The sequence below is a fragment of the Ornithorhynchus anatinus genome, chromosome 16 (assembly GCF_004115215.2).
Source record: "Ornithorhynchus anatinus isolate Pmale09 chromosome 16, mOrnAna1.pri.v4, whole genome shotgun sequence".
Lineage (NCBI taxonomy): Eukaryota > Metazoa > Chordata > Mammalia > Monotremata > Ornithorhynchidae > Ornithorhynchus > Ornithorhynchus anatinus.
This window is the reverse complement of record NC_041743.1, coordinates 1990251-2011462: the sequence shown is the minus strand read 5'-3', so window position 1 is coordinate 2011462 and position 21212 is coordinate 1990251. Positions and strand designations below refer to the sequence as shown.

General features: G+C 58.1%; 1 protein-coding gene across 2 annotated transcripts; it reads left to right on the top strand.

The window, feature by feature from the left end:
• Window positions 1-963: 963 nt before the first annotated feature.
• POGLUT1 (protein O-glucosyltransferase 1) lies at window positions 964-17642 on the top strand. Of its 2 annotated transcripts, none has more exons than XM_029081416.2 (11): window positions 964-1326; window positions 3009-3099; window positions 6162-6305; window positions 7626-7761; window positions 8751-8872; window positions 9715-9774; window positions 11232-11331; window positions 11842-11900; window positions 12556-12723; window positions 13682-13738; window positions 14749-17642. In XM_029081416.2, exons 1-11 carry the CDS (start codon window positions 1050-1052, stop codon window positions 14903-14905), a joined length of 1371 nt encoding a protein of 456 aa, XP_028937249.1. In that variant the 5' UTR covers window positions 964-1049; the 3' UTR covers window positions 14906-17642. The 2 variants fall into 2 exon arrangements, with proteins under 2 accessions (XP_028937249.1, XP_028937250.1); XM_029081417.2 differs by lacking the exon at window positions 964-1326 and adding an exon at window positions 1421-1610.
• Window positions 17643-21212: the final 3570 nt, after the last annotated feature.

Sequence of the window (21212 nt, the reverse complement as noted above, 5' to 3'; positions counted from 1 at the left end):
TGGACTGGTCCCTCCGCGGCCATCTTTATGTGGGGAACGACGCTGGACCCCCTCCTCTTAGGCGTCCATCTTTGTGAAGGGAATGACCCTGGGCCCCCCCCCCGCCCCTTATGTCAGCCATCTTTAGGAGGGGAACGATTCTGGACCCCGCCTCTTTGTCAGCCATCTTTGCGAGGGGAAGGACCCTGGATCCCCGCCCCTTTGTCAGCCATGATTGTGAGGGGAACGATGCTGGACCCCGCCTCTTTGTCAGCCATCTTTAGGAAGGGAACGACCCTGGACCCTCCCCTTCGTCAGCCATCTTTATGAGGGGAACGACCCTGGATCCCCGTCCTTTTTGTCCGCCATCTTTATGAGGGGAACGACTCTCGACCTCCGCCTCTTTGTCAGCCATCTTTAGGAGGGGAACGACCCTGGACCCGCCCCTTCGTCAGCCATCTTTATGAGGGGAACGACCCTGGACCCCCGTCCTTTTTGTTCGCCATCTTTATGAGGGGAACAACCCTGGACCCCCCCCTGTCAGCCATCTTTATGAGGGGAACGACCCTGGACCCCTGTCCTTTTTGTCCGCCATCTTTATGAGGGGAACAACCCTGGACCCCCCCCCCCCTTTGTCAGCCATCTTTTTGAGGGAAACAACCCTGGACCCCAGTCGTTTTTGTCAGCCATCTTTATGAGGTGAACGATCCAGGACCCGCCCCTTTGTCAGCCATCTTTATGAGGGCAACAACCCTGGAACCGCCCCTTCGTCAGCCATCTTTATGAGGGGAACGACCCTGGACCCCAGTCCTTTTTGTCAGCCATCTTTATGAGGGGAACGATCCTGGACCCCACCCCTTTGTCAGCCATCTTTATTAGGGAACGACCCTGGGCCCCCCGCCCCTTTGTCAGCCATCTTTATGAGGGGAAAGACCTGGACCCTGCCTCTTTGACAGCCATCTTTACGAGGGGAACGGACCCTGGACCCCAGTCCTTTTTGTCAGCCATCTTTACGAGGGGAACGACCCCGGGCTCCACCCCCCCCCCCGGCCTCTTTGTTCGCCATCTTTATGAGGGGAACGATAGCTCCACTAGGATTAGCCCCTCCGCGGCCATCCATCTTCGTGCGGAGAACGGCCCTCCCCGAGCGGGGCCTTTTGCCAGCCATCTTAGTTCGGGGGAAGGCGTTGTCCCTCCGCGGGCCGGCCTCCCCAGCGGCCATGTTTGTGCGGGGCTCCCGGCCCGGAAGCCCTGACTTCAGGCTGCTCATGGAGCCGTTATGGCGGCTGGGCCTGTTGCTGCTGTTCCTGCTCCCTCAGGGGCACAGTGGGTACAATGGCTCCTCAGGTGAGCCGCAGGCCTGGAGGCCTCCGGGACGGGCAGGGAGTGTCTCCTTTTTTTGTTCTGTTGTGCTCCCTCGAGCGCTTAGTACAGTGGCCTGCCAACAGGAAGCGCTCAGTAACTACCCGTGACCGATGGACCGCTTTCGATGGCGGCTCTGCGGCCCGGGGAGGAGGAAGGGAAAGTTGGGGAAGGGCTAGAAAAAAGGAGGATCCTCTAGAATGGATCGGGCCTCCTCCTTCTGTTGGATTGTCCTCTCCCAAGCGCTTAGTACAGCCCTCCTGATGATGGTAAGAGAAGCAGCGTGGCTCAGTGGCAAGAGCCCGGGCTGGGGAGTCAGAGGTCATGGGTTCGAATCCCGACCCTGCCACTTGTCAGCTGGGTGACCGTGGGCAAGTCACTTCACTTCCTCTGGGCCTCAGTGACCTCATCTGGAAAATGGGGATGAAGACTGGGAGCCTCACGTGGGACAACCTGATGACCCTGTATCTCCCCCAGCGCTTAGAACAGTGCTTGGCACATAGTAAGCGCCTAACAGATACCAACGTTATTATTATTATTAAGCCCTTACTAAGGGCCAAGCACTGTTCTAAACAGGGTCATCAGGTTGTCCCCTTTGGGGGTCACGGTCTTAATCCCCATTTTCCAGACGAGGGAACTGAGGCACAGAGAAGTGAGGTGACTTGCCCAAGGTCCCACAGCAGACAGGTGGCAGAATTAGAACCCAACCCAAGCCCCGTGATCTTGCCACTAGGCCAATCATTCATTCAGTAGTATTTATTGAGCGCTTACTATGTGCAGAGCACTGTACTGTGCTGCTTCTCTGCACGTAGGAAGTGCTCAGTAAATATCATTGAAGGAAGTTGTAGTGTACTCTCCCTGGCGCTTAGGACAGTGCTCTGCACATTGTAAGCGCTTAACCTAGGCCATGGGGGATGATAACGGGCAAGTCTCTCCGTGCCTCAGTTCACCCATGTGGAAAATGGGGATCGAGACTGAGCCCCGCGTGGGACAGGGACTGTATCCAACTCCATTTGCTTGTACCCATCCCAGTGCTTAGTACAGTGCCTGGCACATAGTAAGCGTTTAAACAAATACCATTATTATAATTATGGTACTTGCTAAGTGCTGATTCTGTAGCGGGCAGTGTTCCAAGCACAGGGGTAATAATAATTATGGTATTTGTTAAGCGCTTACTAGGTGCCGAGCACCGTTGTAAGCCTTGGGGTGGATACACAGTAATCAGGTTGTCCCACGTGGGGTTTACAGTTTTAATCCCCATTTTACAGATGAGGTCGCCGAGGCACAGAGAAGCTAAGTGGCTTGCCCAAGGTCACACAGCAGACAAGTGGCGGAGCCGGGATTAGAACCCATGTCCTCTGACTCCCAAGCCGGGGCTCTTTCCACTAAGCCAATCTGCTTCCTAGGGTAGATGGTCTGGTGGCTAGTTTCTAATCCCAGCTCCGCCACTTGTCTGCTGTGTGACCTTGGGCAGGTCACTTCACTTCTCTGGGCCTCAGTTTCCTCGTCTGTAAAGCGGGGGTTAAGACTGTGAGCCCCATGTGGGACAGGGACTGATTCCCTGCTATGTACCCCAGCGCATAGAATAGTGCTTGACAGCTAGTAAGCGCTTAAATATTATTATTATTATTATTATTGTGATGCTCACCCACCGCTTTCCTTCCCAGGCCACCCGTGGGAGACGATCGTGGGTCAGATTGCCCGGGCCGTGGCAGACCACCGGCCTTGCGACAGCGCCAACTGCAGCTGCCATCGAGGGTGAGGGTCGCCGTCCGGCTCGGGGTAGGGGGGCTGGGTTTGGGTTGTTGGCCCTTATGACCCCTCCCGGGGGCAGACAGGTCTGGGGTTGGGGTCTTGGGCGGGTGAGAGGGGTCTCTGGGGGTGGGGTCCCGTGGGCGTAGAGAGAACAAGAGATGGAGGAGAGATGGAGAGAAAATGGGTGTAGAGAGAACAAGAGATGGAGGAGCTATGGAGAGAAAGTAGGCGTAGAAAGAAGAAGAGATGGAGGAGAGATTGAGAGAAAATGGACCTAGAGAGAACAAGAGATGGAGAGAAAATGGGTGTAGAGAGAACAAGAGATGGAGAGAAAATGGGCGTAGAGAGAACAAGAGATGGAGAAGCTATTGAGAGAAAATAGGCCTAGAAAGAAGAAGAGATGGAGGAGAGATTGAGAGAAAATGGGACTAGAGAGAAGAAGAGATGGAGAAGAGATTGAGAGAAAATGGGCCTAGAGAGAACAAGAGATGGAGGAGAGATGGAGAGAAAATGGATGTAGAGAGAACAAGAGATGGAGGAGAGATGGAGAGAAAATGGGTGTAGAGAGAAAAGAGATGGAGGAGATATATTGAGAGAAAACAGGTGTAGGAAGAAAAAGAGATGGAGGAGAGATTGAGAGAAAATAGGTGTAGAAAGAAGAAGATGGACCTAGAGAGAACAAGAGATGGAGGAGAGATGGAGAGAAAATGGGCCTAGAGAGAACAAGAGATGGAGGAGAGATGGAGAGAGACTGTGTATGTGAAGAAGCGGCATGGCCTAATGGAAAGTGCACGGGTCTGGGAGTCAGAAGTCGTGGGTTCTAATCCTGGCTCTGCCACATGTCTGCTCCGTGACCGCGGGCAAGTCGCTTAATTTCTCTGTGCCTCAGTTACCTCATCTGTAAAATGGGGGTCAACATCGTGAGCCCCCTGAGGGATGTGGGCTGTGTCCAACCTGATGACCTTGTGTCTACCCCAGCGCTTAGAACAGTGCTTGGCATGTAGTAAGCGCTTAACAGATACCAGGATTATTATTATTATTGAAGAGAAAGATTGAAAGAAAATGTGGATGGAGAAAATGAGAGATTGAGAGGGTATGTGTGTGGAGAGAGAAATTGAGAGGAATCCATTCAGTCGAATTTATTGAGTACATATTGTGTGCAGAGCACTGTACTAAGCGCTTGAAAAGTACAATTTGGCAACAAATAGAGACAGTCCCTCCTCAACAACGGGCTCACAGTCTAGAATTGTGTGTATAGAGAGAAGAAGTGGAGAGGGAGTGTGTGTGTGTGTGAAGAGAGAATTGAGAGGAAATGTGTATGGAGAGAGATCGAGAGACGGTGCATGTGTGGAGAAAAATTGAGAGAAAATGGGTGTATAGAGAATGAGAGATGGAGAGAGATTGAGAGGATGTGTGTGTGTGAAGAGAGATTGAGAAAATGGAGAGAACGAGAGATGGAGAGACACTGAAAGGGAAGTGTGTGTGTGTGTGTGTGTGTGTGTGTGTGTGTGTGTGTGTGTGTGTGTGTGTGTGTGTGTGTGTGTGTGTGTGTGTGTGGAGAGAGAGATGGAGGGAAAATGTATAGAGAGAACAAGAAATGGAGAGGGAGTGTGTGTGTGTGTGTGAAGAGATTGAGAGGATATGAGTGTGGAGAGAAACAGATTGAGAGGGTGTGTGTGTGGAGAAAGATTGAGAGAAAATAAGTGTATAGAGAATAAGAGATGGAGTGAGATCGAGAGGGAGTGTGTGTGAAGAGAGATTGAGAAAATGTGGAGAGAATGAATGATGGAGAGACACCGAAAGGGAGTGTGTGTGGAGACAGGTGGAGAGAAAACCTGTATAGAGAGAACAAGAAATGGAGAGGGATTGTGTGTGTGAAGGCAGAGATTGAGAGAAAGTGTGTGTGGAGAGAATGAGTTGTGGAGAGACCAAGAGGGAGCGTGGGTGTGAAATGAGAGGTGGACAGGAAATGTCTGTGGAGTGAACGAGAGATGGAGAGAGATTGAGAGGGAGGATGTGTGAAGAGAGAATGAGAAAATGTGGAGAGAATGAGAGGTGGAGACACTGAAAGGGAGTGTGTGTGTGGAAAGAGATAGAGAGAAAATGTCTATAGAGAGAACAAGAAATGGAGAGGGAGTGTGTGTGTGAAGGCAGAGATTGAGAGAAAGTGTCTGTGGAGAGAATGAGTTGTGGAGAGACCAAGAGGGAGTGTGGGTGTGAAGGGAGAGGTGGAGAAGAAATGTCCGTGGAGTGAACGAGAGATGGAGAGAGTTTGAGAGGAAATGTCTGTGGAGAGAATGAGAGATGGAGAGAGATTGAGAGGGAGTGTGTTTGTGTTGAAGAGAGAGAGAAAATGCGTGTGGACAGAATGAGGAATGGAGACCGAGAGGGAGTATGTAGAGCCCGTTGTTGGGTAGGGATCGTCTCTATCTGTGGCTGAATTGTGCTTTCCCAGCGCTTAGCGCAGTGCTCTGCACACAGTAAGCGCTCAATAAATATGACCGAATGAGAGAGATTGAGAAAAAACGTGTGTAGAAAGAACGAGAGATGGAGAGATCGAGGAGTCTGTGTGTTTGAGAAAAGAGAGAGATTGAAGAAAATGTGTGTGCAGAGAGACTGAGAGGGAGTGTATGTGTGGAGAGAGAGATTGAGGGAATAATAATATGATATTGTTAAGCCCTTACTATGTGCCGAGTACTGTACTAAGCGCTGGGAAAGATACAAGGTTATCGGGTTGTCCCACATGGAGCTCCCAGCCTTCATCCCCGTTTTCCCGATGAGGTCCCTGAAGCCCAGAGAAGTGAAGTGACTTGCCCAGAGTCACGCCGCTGACAAGTGACGGAGCCGGGTTTAGAACCCACGACCTCCAACTCCCGAGCCCGGGCTCTTTCCACTAAGCTTCGCTGCTTCTCTAAAGGAGAGATGGAGATGGCGTAAGCTCCCCCCCCCCCCCGCCCCGACCCGTCAGCCCCCCGTGCCCATCCCCAGCCCGAGGCGCGCCTTCCTCTCCGCGGCTTCCGTCCTCGGGGACGCCCACCGGCCTCGTTCCCGCTCTTCCCGGCCAGGGTCCTCGACCGGGATCTGGAGCCCTTCCGCGGCGGCGTCTCCCGCCGGGCCATGTCGGACCTGGTCGGCCGGAAGCTGGGAACCCACTACCAGATCGTCCGGAAAAGGCTCTACCGGGAGCGCGACTGCATGTTCCCTTCCAGGTGAGCCGGCCGACGGCGCGCGGCCCGGGGGTTAACGAGCCCGCGGGTGGCTGTGTGCCCTCTTTGTCCCTGCAGGCTCATGAGGACTGTGGCATTTGTTAAGTGCTTACTACGGGCCGGGCGCTCTGCTAAGCGCTGGGGTAAATTCGAGCTCATCGGGTTGGACACAGTCGCTGCCCACCTGGGGCTCACAGTCTTAATCCCCATTGAGAGAGGAGGGGACTGAGGCACAGAGAAGTGATGCGACAAGCCCGAGGTCACACAGCAGACAAGTGGCGGAGCCAGGATTAGAACCCAGGTCTTCTGACTCCGAGGCCCGTTGTCTGTGTGGACGTGGGGATGTCTACGCAGAAGCGTCTGCGTATATTTTCGTTACCCTATTTATTTTGTTAACGAAATGTACATCGCCTCGATTCTATTTAGTCGCCATTGTTTTTACGAGATGTTCGTCCCCTCGACTCTATTTATCGCCATCGTTCTCGTCTGTGCGTCTCCCCCGATCAGACCGTAAGCCCGTCAAACGGCAGGGACCGTCTCTATCTGTGGCCGACTTGTTCATCCCAAGCGCTTAGTACAGTGCTCTGCACATAGTAAGCGGTCAATAAATACTATTGAATGAATATAGGTGCATATATGAAACGGTATGAGAGTTTGTATATTTGTCCGTGTGCACTCTCCTGTGAGGCATTTGTGTAAATGTGTATAGATACGTGCAAAATTCCGGGCCTGGACGTCAGAAGACCCTGGGTTCTAATCCCAGCTCCGCCACTTGTCTGCTGTGTGACCCTGGGCGGGTCACTTCCCTTCTTTGGGCCTCAGTTCCCTCATCTGTCAAATGGGGATTAAGACCTTGAGCCCCGTGTGGGCAGGGACTCTGTCCAACCTGATTTGCTTATATTCATTCAGTCGTATGTATTGAGCGCTTCCTGTGTGCAGAGCATTCTACTTAGCGCTTGGAATGGACAATTTGGCCACAGATAGAGACAATCCCTGCCCAATGATGGGCTATATCCACCCCAGGGCTTAGTATAGTGCCGGGCACATAGGAAGCGCTTAGATACCCCAATTATTATTTCAGTTATTAGAGCGCCGAGTGCTTTGGGTATGGTCGTTCCTTAGACCAGCAGAGGCGCCCGTCCGGGGCTCTGCCCGCAGCGGGAGCTCAGCAAAGACCGAGGGGGCGGACGGAGCGGGGAATCCCGGTCCGGCCCGGATCCTGGAGAAGGGGTTGCCAGACGGTTGACCCTGCCTTGCTTCTCTCCCCGTCTCCCTCTCCTTCCCCTCTTCCTCCGGCCCGCGTCTCCCGCGGGCGGACGGCAGATGCGGCGGGGTGGAGCACTTCATCCTGGAAGCCATCGACCGCCTCCCGGACGTGGAGCTGGTCATCAACGTCCGCGATTACCCTCAGGTGCCCAAGTGGATGGGCCCCGTTGCGCCGGTCTTCTCCTTCAGCAAGGTGAGCGCCGGGCGCGATCCCCGGGGGCCCCGCTGGAATTGGTTCATTCGATCGTATTTCTTAAGCGCTCACTGTGTGCGGAGCACTGTACTACGCGCTTGGGATGCACACAGCGGTACAGATGTCCAGGAGGTTCACCTTAGTACAGCGCTCTGCACATAGTAAACGCTCAGTTAATACTATTGAATGAATGAATGTATCTGCCCCTTTGCTTTGTACAGCGCTTGGCACAGAGTAAGTGCTTACCAAATACGGAATTATTATCACTGGGCGGTCACGAGTAATTAAGGCTGTGGTCGGCATAAAGCGTTGGGGAGATATTTGGAGGGCCAAACCCAAGGGAGAGGAGAAATTAATCAGCCAAGGCTTCAGTCAGTAGTATTCATTGAGCGCTTACTATGTGCAGAGAGATGAGGTGCTGGGTCACGGGGGAGAGTCGGGGATGCAGTGCGGAGGTCCGGGGGTGCGGGATGGTCGGTGCTGGGTCACGGGGGGAGAGTCAGGGATGGAGAACGGAGAGGCAGGGGTGTCGGTTGTCCATCTTGGGTCACTAGGGGAGAGTCAGGGATGGAAAAGGGCAAGTCGGATAATTGTGGTATCTTGTTAAGCGCTGACTGCAGGCCAAGCACTCTACTAAGCGCTGGAGTGGGTACGAGCAAGTCCCTGACCCTCTTGAGGCTCACAGGTTTAATCCCCATTTTACAGATGGGGTACCTGAGGCCCAGAGAAGTGAAGTGACTTCCCCAAGGCCACACAGCAGGCAAGTGGTGGAGGCGGGGACAGAACTCATGGGTTTCTGACTCCCAGGCCCGTGCTCTGTCCGCTACGCCACGCCGCTTCCCTGTTGGGTGGTCCGTGCTGGGTCAGTGGGGGAGAGTCAGGGATGGAGAGGGGAGAGTCGGGGGCGTCGGGCGGTCCATGCCGGGGTCCTGGGGGAGAGTCAGAGCGGGTAGGGCAACCTCGCGGTGACCCCTGTGTTTGCATCGAAGACCTCCGACTATAACGACATCATGTACCCCGCGTGGACGTTCTGGGAAGGCGGCCCCGCCGTGTGGCCCATCTACCCCACCGGCCTCGGCCGCTGGGACCTCCTGACCGACGACCTGGCCCGGTAGGTTCTGCCGGGGGCGGGGGGGGGGGGGGGGGGGGAACTAATCCATCTCTCCTTCTCCTCACTCTGGCTGGACCGCTGGAATTAGCCCTTGGGGGCGGACAGTAGGCTTGGTGGACGTGATCCCTGCCCTCTGGGAGCTTTCAGTCCAACGAGGGAGACAGACATTAAATCAATTAGAGAGAGGGAGAGATAATACAGTTACTTTCCCCCAACTACTGAAGACCCATCTCCTCCAAGAGGCCTTCCCCGACGGAGCCCTCCTTCTCCCACTCCCTTCTGGGTCACCCTGACTCGCTCCCTTTATTTATCCCCCCTCCCAGCCCTTCACCACTTGTTTACATCTTTATTTATTGCTATTAACGTCTGCCCTCCCCCCCAGACCGTAAGGTCGTGTGGACAGAGAACGTGTCTGTTTATTGTTGTATAGCGCTCTCCCAAATGCTCAGTGCAGTGCTCTGCACCCAGGAAGCGTTCGATAAATACGATTGCCCTACTGGTAGAGTGCAAAGGTAAGGACGTATCCGTCGGCCAAGGGTCTTTAATCAGTCACGGGTGTTTATTGAGCACTTGATAGGTGCAGAGCACTGTACTGAGCGCTTGAGCACCGTTCTGAGCATTCGTACGGGCCGCGGTGGGAGGCGACGGTGAGCCCTTAGGTGACCCGGACGTGCCGACGAGACGGGAGGGAGAGAGGTTGGGGAAGACCCCCTGGGGGAGGTGGGCTTTCAGGAGGGCTCCGGAGACCGGGAGAGCGATTGGAGGGGAGGGAGCTGGCGAATAGATGACGGTGATTTGCGGGCGTTGCTTATTTGCTTCTCTTGGGGACGCTTTGGTTTCAGGGCGGCAGAACAGTGGCCGTGGGACAGGAAGATCCCCCGAGGCTTTTTCCGAGGATCCAGGTGAGCGGGGCTTCGGAGCAGCCCCCTGCCCCCAGCCCCGTCCGTAAAGAATCACCTTGGCCGTAGTGGAGAGGGTGGAAAACCACAGTCAGGGGACACTGACCCCATCCTCTCTGAAGCTCATTCGCTCAGTCGTATTTATTGAGTGCTTACTGCGTGCAGAGCACCGAACTGAACGCTTAGGAGAGGACGGTAGAAGAAGAAACGGAAACATTCCCGGCCCAGAACGGGCTTACGGTCTAGAGGGGGAGGCAGACGTTAATTTAGTCTGATTATTCTGTATCTGCTCCAGCGCTTAGAACGGTGATTGGCACATAATAAGCGCTTACCAAATACCATCATTATTGTTATAAATTACACACCGCACCACAGGAGGCCACTTCGGACTCCCCGCCGGGCAGTGTGGTCCAGAGGATAGAGCACGGGACGGCAGATCGGGGACCTAGAGTTTGATTCCTGTTCTGACGCTCACCTGCTGGGTGACCTTGGGTTTAACCTCTCTGTGCCTCAGTTACCTCACCTGAAAAAAGGGGATAAACTTCCTACCCTCCCTCCCCAGTAGACCGTGGGCCTGTAGGACGGGGATCAAGTGCCCGTTCAGTGGCATTATTATCGTCAATCAATCAATCAATGGTATTTATTGAGCACTTACCGTGTGCAGAGCACCGTACTAAGCACTCGAAACGATTAAAGCGTGTTGATTTGGCAGACGTTTCGCAGACTCCCGCTTAGGCAGTGAAGCCCCACGTGTGGGTCAGGGACCGAGCCCACCCAGGTTATCCGGTATCTTTCCCCAGTGCTCAGTACAGCGCGTGGCTCACAGTAGGAGTTTTAACGAATAGTATCGTTATTCTCGAGGAAGGAGCCGCAAGGCTTCAGAGTAGAATGCGGTCGGGGTACTTATTGAGTGCCTACTCTCTGCAGACCGCTGTACTGAGCGCTTGGGAAAGTAAAAGGCAACAGAATTAGCCGACACGTTCCCTGCCCAGACCGAGGTTACAGCCTAGAGGGGGGAGGCAGACAAAATAAATCAGTAATTTCCGTTATAGAATTTCAAGATATGGACGTAAGCGCTGTGGGGTTGGGAGAGAGGCCGAACTTCAGATGTCCGAGGGTCACGGATCCGAGCTCGTAGGCGACGCCGGGGAGAAAAGGGCTTAATCAGGGAAGGCCTCTTGGAGGAGGTGTGACCTGAATAAAGCGGCGAAGGCGTGGAGAGTGGCAGCCTGAGGGGAGGGGAAGGGAGTTCCAGCCCAGGGGGAGGACGCGGGAAAGGGGTCCTCCCCCTCCTCCTTGTTCCTTCTCCCCACACCGCGGACCGCCCATCTCTCAAGCCCAGCGCTGGCCCGGGTGATTCCGGGGGCGTCTGGCCCTGGCGAGGGAGGTGGGGGGGGTCCCCGAGAGCCCGGCTGTCTCCCGGGCAGCCGTCTGACGGGCCACCGCGGCTGCTTTTTCAGAACCAGCGCGGAGCGAGACCCCCTCGTTCTTCTGTCCCGGGAGGACCCGGGGCTGGTGGACGCCCAGTACACCAAGAACCAAGCCTGGAAATCTGAGAAGGTAATCGGGGCCGGGCTGGGACCGGGAGACCCCGGGGGCCGGGCGGGCAGGGGGAGCCGAGTGGCGGCGGGGGGTCCCGGGGCATCTCTAAGAAGCAGAGGATGGAGCCCGGGCCTGGGAGTCAGGAGGACCTGGGTTCTAATCTCGTCTCCGCCACCCGTCCGCCGGGTGACCGGTGCCAGTCGCTTCACTCCTCTGTGCCTCGGTTCCCTCGTCTGTCAGATGGGGGTTAAGACCGTAAATCCCATGTGGGCCAGGGACCGCGTCCAACCCGATTATCTCGTATCCACCCCGGGGCTTTAGAACAGCGCCTGGCACATAGCGGGCGCTTGAGTACCACGGTTCTTAGTATTATTCTTATTAATATAAACACTGGACGCGGACGTAAGTGCTGAAGCCGCCGAAGGGGGCCGCGTGCGTTCCGAGCGCTTAGTCCAGTGCTCTGCGCGTAGTAAGCGCTCAGTAAATACCGTCGAATGAATTAACTCTTCATTTCGTTCCCCCCCGAAGGACACGCTTGGGAGACCGCCGGCGAAGGAAGTCTCTCTCGTAGATCACTGCAAATACAGGTCAGCTCGTGGACGGAGACCCGCTCTCCTCAGTCAGTCGTATCTATTGCGCGCTTACTGTGTACAGAGCACTCTGCTAAGCGCTTGGGAGAGGACCTCAGAACAGACACGTTCACCGCCCACAGCGAGCTTCCAGTCACCCTTCTTGGTCCGTTCTCAGGTGCCGGGCAGTGCCTGGGGGCAGGGCTCTGTACTAGACACCTCCAGGGGACGGAGTACCGTATCGGGCGCTCCCTGGAGGCAGAGCTGCATCCCGGGCGCCTTCGTAAACGCAGAGCTCTGTACCGGGCACCTCCTTGGTGCAGAGCTCTGAGCTGGGTGCCTCCTTGGTGCAGAGTGAGAACTGGACTCCTCCTGGGGGCAGAGCTCTGAATTGGGCACCTCCTGGGTGCAGAACTCTGTACGGGGCACCTCCTGGGCGCAGAGCTCTGTACTGAGTGCACAGTACTATATTAGGCGCTTCCTGAATGCAGAGGAACACGTCTTCCAACGCTACCGTACTCTCCCAGACGCTCGGTCCCGCGTTCTGTATACAGCGGATGCCCGAGAGACGCTAGCCGAGGACAGATGGATGGGACCGGGCCGTTCTCAGGCCGGCCGGAGTCCCGGAGCACGGCACTGACCTTTGCCCCCCGGGCTCCCGTCCCTTCCTTAGGTACCTGTTCAATTTCCGGGGGGTGGCGGCCAGCTTCCGCTTCAAACACCTGTTCCTGTGCGGCTCCCTCGTCTTCCACGTGGGCTCCGAGTGGCTGGAATTCTTCTACCCGCAGCTGAAGCCTTGGGTCCACTACATCCCGGTCAACACGGACCTCTCCAATGTCCGGTGAGGGAGCCTCCTCACCCCGCCCGCCCCGCGAGCCGCCGTCGGGCCCCGCAAACCGGGATGCCCAGAGCGGCGGCCGGCGCCCCCCGGACCCCCGCCGGAAAGTCCGGTCGGGCACACGGGAGCCAGTCGGTCCTACCCCTCAGTGGACCTGCTGGCCTTTGTAGGGTAGCCGGGCAGTCTGAGGTAGGACTGAGGTCAGAGGTCTTGCAGAGTCAGCCGGTCGTATCTATCGCGCGCTCACTGTGGGCGGAACACTGGACTAAACGCTTGAGAGAGGACAGTAGAAGGATAAGCGGACGCAATCCCTGCCCACGGCGAGCTTCCAGGCCAGAGGGGGAGACAGACATTAATGGAAATCAGTATATGACAGGTGTGGACATAAGCGGTGCGGGGCGGGGTGGGGGAATGAATAAAGGGAGTCAGGACGACGCAGAAGGGAGTGGGGGAAGAGGAAAGGAGGGCGCAGTCGGGGAAGGCCTCTTGGAGGAGACGGGCCTCCCCTAAGGCTTCGAAAGCGGGAGAGTCACCGTCCGTCGGATGCGAGGAGGGAGGGCGTTCCGGGCCGGAGGCGGGACGCGGGCGAGAGTTTAGCGGAGGCGGTCGAGGCCCCGTCGGCCGTCTCCCGTCGTTCCCGAGCCCGGGGGAGGAGGGCGAGATGGGACGGGGGTGGCTGCCCCCGTAGCCAAGGCCCAGAGGTATTTCCGAGGGAGGCGAGCTGGCCGACGGGAAAGAAGGGTGAGCCCGGAAAGAAGAATCCCGGACCGACACCAGCCCCCCTTTTTGCCGTTCGAGAGTGGCGCTGCCCACGGGTCAGGGAGAGGAGGCGGGGGGTTTCGGCGGAAACCGAGTCTGCGGTGTCTGGGGTTGCCAGTGATGTACGCCGTCCGTGCCCCCTCGGGGTAAGAGGGCAGAGAGCGGGCCGTGTTCAGTGGGAACGGAAACCATTTCACCCTAGGGAGCTGCTGCAGTTTGCCAAAGAAAATGACCAGCTGGCCCAGGAAATTGCCGAGAGGTAAGTTCCGTTTCCTCTTCCGCCGTCCCGCCGGTGCCCCGCGTGCCCGCTGGGCGGTTGTGGATCCAGCGGGCAGGCCGCCGACGGCGTCGATTGCTTACCGTGCGCGGAGTGCCGTTCGAAGCGCTCGGGAGAGTACGATACCGTGGATCCCTGCCTCTAATGAGGTTACAGTCCAGGGAGGAGACCGATATCAAAGAAATTGAATAAATAAGCAAATAAATCAGTAACGGGTGCGGGCATAAGCGGCGCGGGGCTGGGAGGGGGATGAATAAAGGGAGCGGGTCAGGGTGACGCAGAAGGGAGTGGGAGAAGGGGAAAGGAGGGCGCAGGCGGGGAGGGCCTCTTGGAGGAGACGGGCCTCCCGTAAGGCTTCGAAAGCGGGGAGAGTCACCGTCCGTCGGATACGAGGAGGGAGGGCCTTCCGGGCCGGAGGCGGGACGCGGGCGAGAGTTTAGCGGAGGCGGTCGAGGCCCCGTCGGCCGCCTCCCGTCGTTCATTGAGATTCGCCTTCAGTAAGGCTTTGAAGGCGGGGGGAGAGACGCTGTCGGATTTGAGGAGGGGAGGGCGTTCCGGGCCAGAGGCGGGACGTGGACGGGGGGGTCGGCGGCGAGAGAGACCAGATGGAGGAGGCCCAGTGAGCAGGTCGGCGTTAGAGGGGCGGAGCGCGCGGGCCGGGTTGGGGCAGGAGAGCGGGGAGGTGAGGTAAGACGGACGGCTTCAAAGCCAACGGCGAGAGGTTGGTCCCCCGCGGAGGTGGACGGGCAACCGCTGGAGGTTCTCGAGGAAGGGGGGAGACACGGCTTGAACTTTTTCTGTAGAAAAATGATCCGCGCATTGGAGTAGGACTGGAGCGGGGAGAGACAGGAAACGCTCAATCTGTCGTCCTGTCCTTTTCCAGGCGCTCAGTGGGGTGTCCTGCACGTAGTAAGCGCTCGGTAAATACCCCCGATGGGGGAGAACGTGTCCGCCGTCCCCCTTGAACGCGCCGGTCTCCCGTGTGCCTTTAGGGGTCGCCGGTTCGTCACCGACCACCTGCGGATGGCCGACGTCTCCTGTTACTGGGAGACGCTGCTGACCGAGTTCGCGCGAGTCCTGACCTATGAGGTGAAGAGAAAGGAAAACTACCAAGAAATTCTCCCCAAACGCGTGAAAACTGAACTCTAGACGCCTCCCTCTCCCCCCTCCCGAAGCGGCTCTCCGGGGAAAGCCCCCTCTCGTGACGACGGCGTTCCAGCCGCCGCCGTCCTCGGGCCGGGAGCGCGGGGGTCACCCCGAGCCTCCGCTCCCTCGGGCCCGTCCGCCCCCCCGGCCCCGCCGAAGCCCCGGACCCTTCGCGTCCGGCTCCGGCCCGGACGGTCCCTTGGGTGCCTTGGGCTCCCCGGATTCCCCCCCGTCTGCCGGGCCGGAAGGGACCCCGATGCGGCTCCCTCGTCCCGGAGGAAGCGGCCGGGTCGGGGAGCAGCCTCCGCACGTCGCCGGGAGGGTCTCTTCGCGGATTTCGGGGCCTTCACCCCCTCCTCCCTTCTCTCGCCTCTCTCCCGGTCTCCCCGTGTTCTCCGGGAGGTTTGCGCGGACTCGACTGGTTCCGCGATCGCGCGGATTAAGTAGCGAAAAGGCGAACTCGGGCTCGTTAAGCCGGGGGACCGGCGGGCAAGGCCCGTCTGGGTCAGCCGCGTGGCCCAGCCGGTCCAGGACTCCGTCTCCCACAGCGTGTCAGAAAATCTGGAGGAGCGACCGTGTTGTTAACCCTCCTGGAAGCCCACCCTCGTGGCTAGGGGTGGGCCATCCGACCCCCCCGACTTGATCCTCTCCACTCCTGACTCTCCGGCGACACCCTCTCTTCTCTCCGTCCCCGACTGTCCCCGGGTGACCCAGCCCGGACCATCCGACACCCCTGACTCTCCCCCGCCCCCCCCCCCCCCCGTAACCGTGGTATCTGTTAAGCGTTTACTACGTGTCACACCCTTATCCTCTCTCCCCACCGGCCCCGATTAGCCAGCCGGCGACCCGGCGTGGACGTTCCGCCGTCGATCCGAGCAACCTCGTACTCGCTGATGTTCTTCTTCTCGCCCGGCTTCCTGTGGAACGCGGCCTGCTCGTATTTACGCCGTGTGTGTGAAAGTGACTTTCTTTTTTGTTTATCTCGAATCTGCCACCTTCAGGCTCCGTCGAGCGCCCTCGTATCCTGTCACCGCGGGATGCGGCCGGGGGCCCGTCCCTCGGCCGCGCCGACCCCACCCTCCGGGATTACGTGAACTCCGGCCCTCCGGGCCGGAATCTCTCCGGGACCGGCCGATCACCCGGGTTTCCCCGGGCCTCCCCCCGGCCCCGCTTCCCGATCCCTCCCCGCCGCGGGGCCGGGGGTCGGAAGCGGCGGGCCGGCGCGTCCCCCGGGGGCCGGCGAGGAGGGGCCCCGGGGGGCGGAGGCGCGGGGCACCTGAGCCGAAAACCGGAGTCGGCGTTCGGGAGTTGAGTTCTGGCTTCGCCGCTGAGTCACCGCGGAACCCGGGGCCCCGGGACTGCAGCGGCCCGTGACGACTGGCTTTTCCTGTCACGAAAATAGGAACCGCAACCACATCTTCCTCCCACCCCGTCGGGGCGGAGGCCTGACACTTCTCTGCGGGGATGGGTGCCCTTCGCCGCCTTCTCCTCTCCGTGACTCTCCCCGTCTCAGTAATGGGCCCCTTGAGGTCATCTGGAGGGGCATCGCGGTGGTATTGGAGCACTCGCTGGGCGCGGAGCTCTGTACCGAGCGCCTGGAGGAGGCCACGACAGCAAGCAGAGACTGTAAGGTCGTCGTCGGGCAGCGCATGTGTCTGCTTTAGATTGTACTCCCTCCGAGCGCTTAGTACGGGGTTCGGCGTACACCGAGCGCTCAGTGGATACAGCTGACCGACCGACACCTCCTTTTGAGTGTTCATTCATTCGATAGTATTTATGGAGCGCTTACTGTGTGCAGAGCACTGTACCGAGCGCTTGGAATGACAGTTCGGCAACAGAGACGATCCCTGCCCGTCGTTTACTACGTGTCCTAAGAGACAGAGGATGATCGGGGCGGACACAGTCCCCGTCCCGCCTGGGGCTCGGAGGCTCGGCCCCCGTTTTGCCGATTCAACCATTCGGTCGTATTTATCGAGCGCTTACGGTGTGCAGAGCGCTGTTCTAAGCGCGTGGAGAGTACGGTTCGGCAACCGATGGAGACAGTCCCTGCCCAACGGCGGGCTCGCAGTCTAGACGGGGGAGGCGGGCAAAACAAGACCAGTAGGCAGGCGTCAGTAGCATCCGACGACGAGGTGACGGGCACAGAGAAGTGAAGTGGCTTGCCCCAGGTCAAAAAGCCGAGCCCGCCGGCCAGACCGTAAGCTTACCGTGGGCAGGGAACGTGTCTTCCAGCCATTCTCCTAAGCTTTCTGTTCGGGGCTCGGCCCGCGGAAAGCGCTCCATCAGTCCTTTGGGTTCGATGGATTAGCAGAGCGCTCCGCACAGCGTAAGCGCTCAGTCTTATGGAGTGACGGATCGGTGGGGGTGTCGTGGTGAGCACCTCCCCTCCCAGGCTGGCGGAGAGAACCCCGCATAAAGCCTGGAGCCTCTGGAGTCTCAGCCCCTTGTGGGCAGGGAGCCCGTCGGCCAACTCGCTTGTGTCTCTCTCCCCGAAGCGCTTCGTACAGGAAGAGCTCAGTAAATATCATCGACGACGATGGAGAACGGGAAGCTACCGTGAGGGTCGCTTAGGCCACAAGAAAGGCCCGTGGCCAGCTTTTTAAACCAGGGCTGGGGAAGTGCGCCTGGGGCCGGAGCGAGGGGCCAGGGTGGAAAGACCAGGTTCGCTTTTGGAAGATCTAGATCCCTCTCGCGAGGCCCCTTTTGTAGATTCAGTGGAAATAAAACCATTTTAGCACGATAACGTTTACGACCTTTCCCTTGGCCAAGAGGGGCCTCGGAGCGATCGCGATTCAGTTGGGTTCGGGGGCGTCCCGGGGCGGGTGAGACTCAGCCCCCGCATTCAGTACTGCGCTCTGCGCACCTTGAGGGCAGGACTGTCGTCTGCAAACTCTTTTGGATTCTCCCTCGCGCTCGGTACAGCGCTGTGCACGCGGTAGGTGCTCATCGATACTACCGACTGACTGATGTCGGGCGCGGCGGAGCCTCGCGGAAGGAGCCCGGGCCCGAGGATCCGGAGACCCGAGCTCTAATCCCGGCTCGCCCGCCGGGCTGCCGTGTGACCTTGGGTGAGTCACCTCCCTTCTCGGGGCCTCGGTTTCCCATCTGAAAAAACGGTCACTCGATAGCTGCCCTCCCTCTGCGTGGGAGACTTTAGGACCCGATTATCTCCCATCGACCCCAGAGTTCAGGACGGTGCTCGGCACGTAGGTGCCTGACCGGTATCCCAGTTATTAGGCGTGGTGGCCCAGAATCCCAACCGTGCAGTGAGGACGTACTGGGGGGGTGGGATGGGGAGACCCCGCTTCGCGCCGCCTGACGGAGAAGCGGCACGGTGGAGCGGCTAGAGCCCGGGCCTCGGTGTCAGAGGGTCATGGGTTCCAATCCCGGCTCCGCCACTTGTCTGCCGGGTGACCCTGGGCGGGTCGCTTCACTTCTCTGTGCCTCAGTTACCTCATCCGTCAAACGGGGATTGAAACCACGTGGGACAGGGACTGGGTTCAACCCGCTCATCTCGCCCCAGCGCTTAGGACGGCGCCCGGCACATAGTAAGCGCTTAACAGATATCACCCTTCCTACGGCTCTCGTGCCAAGGAGGGTTGGCGACCCTCACTTCTCCGCTTCCTCCGTTCATTCCGTTGTTGAGCACTTGCCTTTTGGAGAACACTGTACCGAGCGCTGGGGAGAGTACATCAGGGCAATAAGCAGGCACGTCCCCCCGCCCACAACGGGCTTACGGCCTCGAGCCGACGCTACGATGACGTTCAGGTCAGAGGTAACGATCTAACCCCGACTGTATCGTCCCCTCGTTGGAACGGAGCTCTCCGACCCCCGAGCCTCTCCCCTTCCCCGCCCCCCCCCCCCGCGTCTCCGCTCACCACCCTTTGGTTGCTCTCCACCATTTTGTTTCTTCCACCGGTCGCCCTCACCGCCGCTTCTGACTCCCACTCGCGAAAGCAGAAAGAGGTACGACCCGCGGTCCGAGGGAGGAATGGAAACAGAAAGGGATGGGGACGCGGGCTGTGTTTTCCCGGAGCTGACGTTTTCTTCCAGAGGCCCGGGGAGGAGCAGCGTGGCTCAGTGGAAAGAGCCCGGGCTTTGGAGTCCGAGGTCATGGGTTCGAATCCTGGCTCGGCCACTTGTCAGCTGTGTGACTTTGGGCGAGTCACTTAACTTCCGGTGCCTCAGTTCCCTCATCTGTAAAATGGGGATTAAGACCGTGGGCCCCACGTGGGACAACCTGATTCCCCTGCGTCTACCCCGGCGCTTAGAACGGTGCTCGGCACATAGTAAGCGCTTAACAAACACCAACGTTATTAAGGTGGGCCGTAGCACTCCGGCCCCTCGCTCCCGACGGGGCTGGGGGCGTGCGGACGCGGAGGTTTCGCGTCAGGAGGGAAGAATGATGATAATCTCGGTATTTGTTAAGCGCTTACTATGCGCGGAGCACTGTTCTAAGCGCTGGGGGAGATACAGGGTCTTCAGGTCGTCCCACGTGGGGCTCCCGGTCTTCATCCCCATTTTCCAGATGAGGGAACTGAGGCCCAGAGAAGTGAAGTGACTCGCCCACGGTCACCCAGCTGACGAGTGGCGGAGGATTCGAACCCCTGACCTCTGACTCCCAAGCCCGGGCTCTCGCCACTGAGCCACGCGGCGTCTCTGAGATATCCAAGACCAGGCCCGGGGGCAGACGCTCGAGAGGAAGAGCGAGGAGGAAATCCGAAGAACCGAGAGGGTAACCTGAGCGTGAAGTGGCAGGCGATTGGAAAACTGCGCCCTTTCCCGGGAGGCTTTGGGAAAACCAACGATTCCTCAAAAGGAATTCCCCGATCCCTTCTGGGCCCTGATTCCGTCACTCCCTAATTCCTCTCTCCCTCTTCAGCGGGCTACTCTTCCCTCTCGCCTCCCCGAGCGAAGCGCTCGTGGAGAGGACCGGGAAACCACCTTGGCACCACCTGGATCCATGTGAGAAGCAACGTGGCGTAGCGTTTAGGGCCTGGGAGTCAGGAGGTCCTGGGTTCGAATCCCGGATCCGCCCCCCCCCCCCCCCCCCGTCTGCTGTGTGACCTTAGGCAAGTCGCTTCACCCCTCCGGGCCTCAGTCGCCTCGTCGGTAACGTGAGCCCCCCTTGGGCCAGGGACCGCGTCCAGCCCGATCTGCTTGTGTCCACCCCAGAGCTTAGAACAGCGTCTGGCACACAGCGAGCACTTAACGAACACCGTAATTATTATCATCAGCCAGTCGATTGCATTTATTGAGCATTTATCAGTAGTGAGCACCGTACTGAGCACTTGGGAGAGTACAAGAGGGTTAGTGTAGACACGAGAAGCAGCGCGGCTCAGTGGAAAGAGCCCGGGCTTGGGACTCAGAGGTCATGGGTTCGAATCCCGGCTCGGCCCCTCGTCGGCTGGGTGACCGCGGGCGAGTCACTTCGCTTCTCTGGGCCTCGGTGACCTCAGCTGGAAAACGGGGATGAAGACGGTGAGCCTCACATGGGACAACCCGATGACCCTGTATCAACCCCAGCGCTTAGCACGGTGCTCCGCACACAGTAAGCGCTTAACAAATACCAACATTATTATCCTTATTATGATTATGACCGCTGTCCTCGGGAACTAAATATCTATAATATGCACAGAGTAAGTAGAGGAGCAGCGTGGCTTGGTGGATAGAGCCGGGGCCTGGGAGTCGGAAGGACCTGGCTTCTTATCCCAGCTCCCCCCCCACCCCCCGTGTCTGCTGCGTGACCCTGAGCAAGTCATTTCACTTCTCTGGGCCTCAGTTACCTCATCCCTAAAATGGGGCTGAGAGTGTGAGCCCCACGTGGAACGGGGACTGTGTCCAACCCGATTAACTTGCATCTACCCCAGCACTTAGAACAGTACCGTGATGATTATTACCTAGGAGAGCCCTCAAGAAGTTTATAATCCGATTTACTAAGCGCTTAACCCTGGGCGCAGCCCAGGACCAACGCTTGGGAGAGTCAAATATAGTAATGAAGAGAGACGACGTGTTTACAATCTAGCGCAGGAGACTATTTAAAGATATTTAAAATATTTCCCCTCCCCTCAGCGCTGCGCTCATTTGTTTATTTTTTTTTTTACCCTATTTATCTTGTCAATGAGGTGTACATCCCCTTCATTCTATGCGTCGCGATTATGTTGTCTTGTTTCGGCCCGTCCGTCTCCCCCGATTAGACCGCGAGCCCGTCACTGGGCAGGGATGATCTCTCTCTGTCGCCGAACTGTCCATTCCAAGCGCTTAGTCCAACGCTCCGCGCATAGTAAGCGGCTCGGTGGGAAGAGCGCGG

Coding starts and splice junctions, on each gene's coding strand:
- POGLUT1 (XM_029081416.2), top strand. CDS start 1,050: ATGAGGGGAACGATAGCTCCACTAGGATTAGCCCCTCCGCGGCCATCC. Junction 6,306..7,625: donor GACTGCATGTTCCCTTCCAG/GTGAGCCGGCCG, acceptor GGCGGACGGCAG/ATGCGGCGGGGTGGAGCACT. Junction 8,873..9,714: donor CTGACCGACGACCTGGCCCG/GTAGGTTCTGCC, acceptor CTTTGGTTTCAG/GGCGGCAGAACAGTGGCCGT.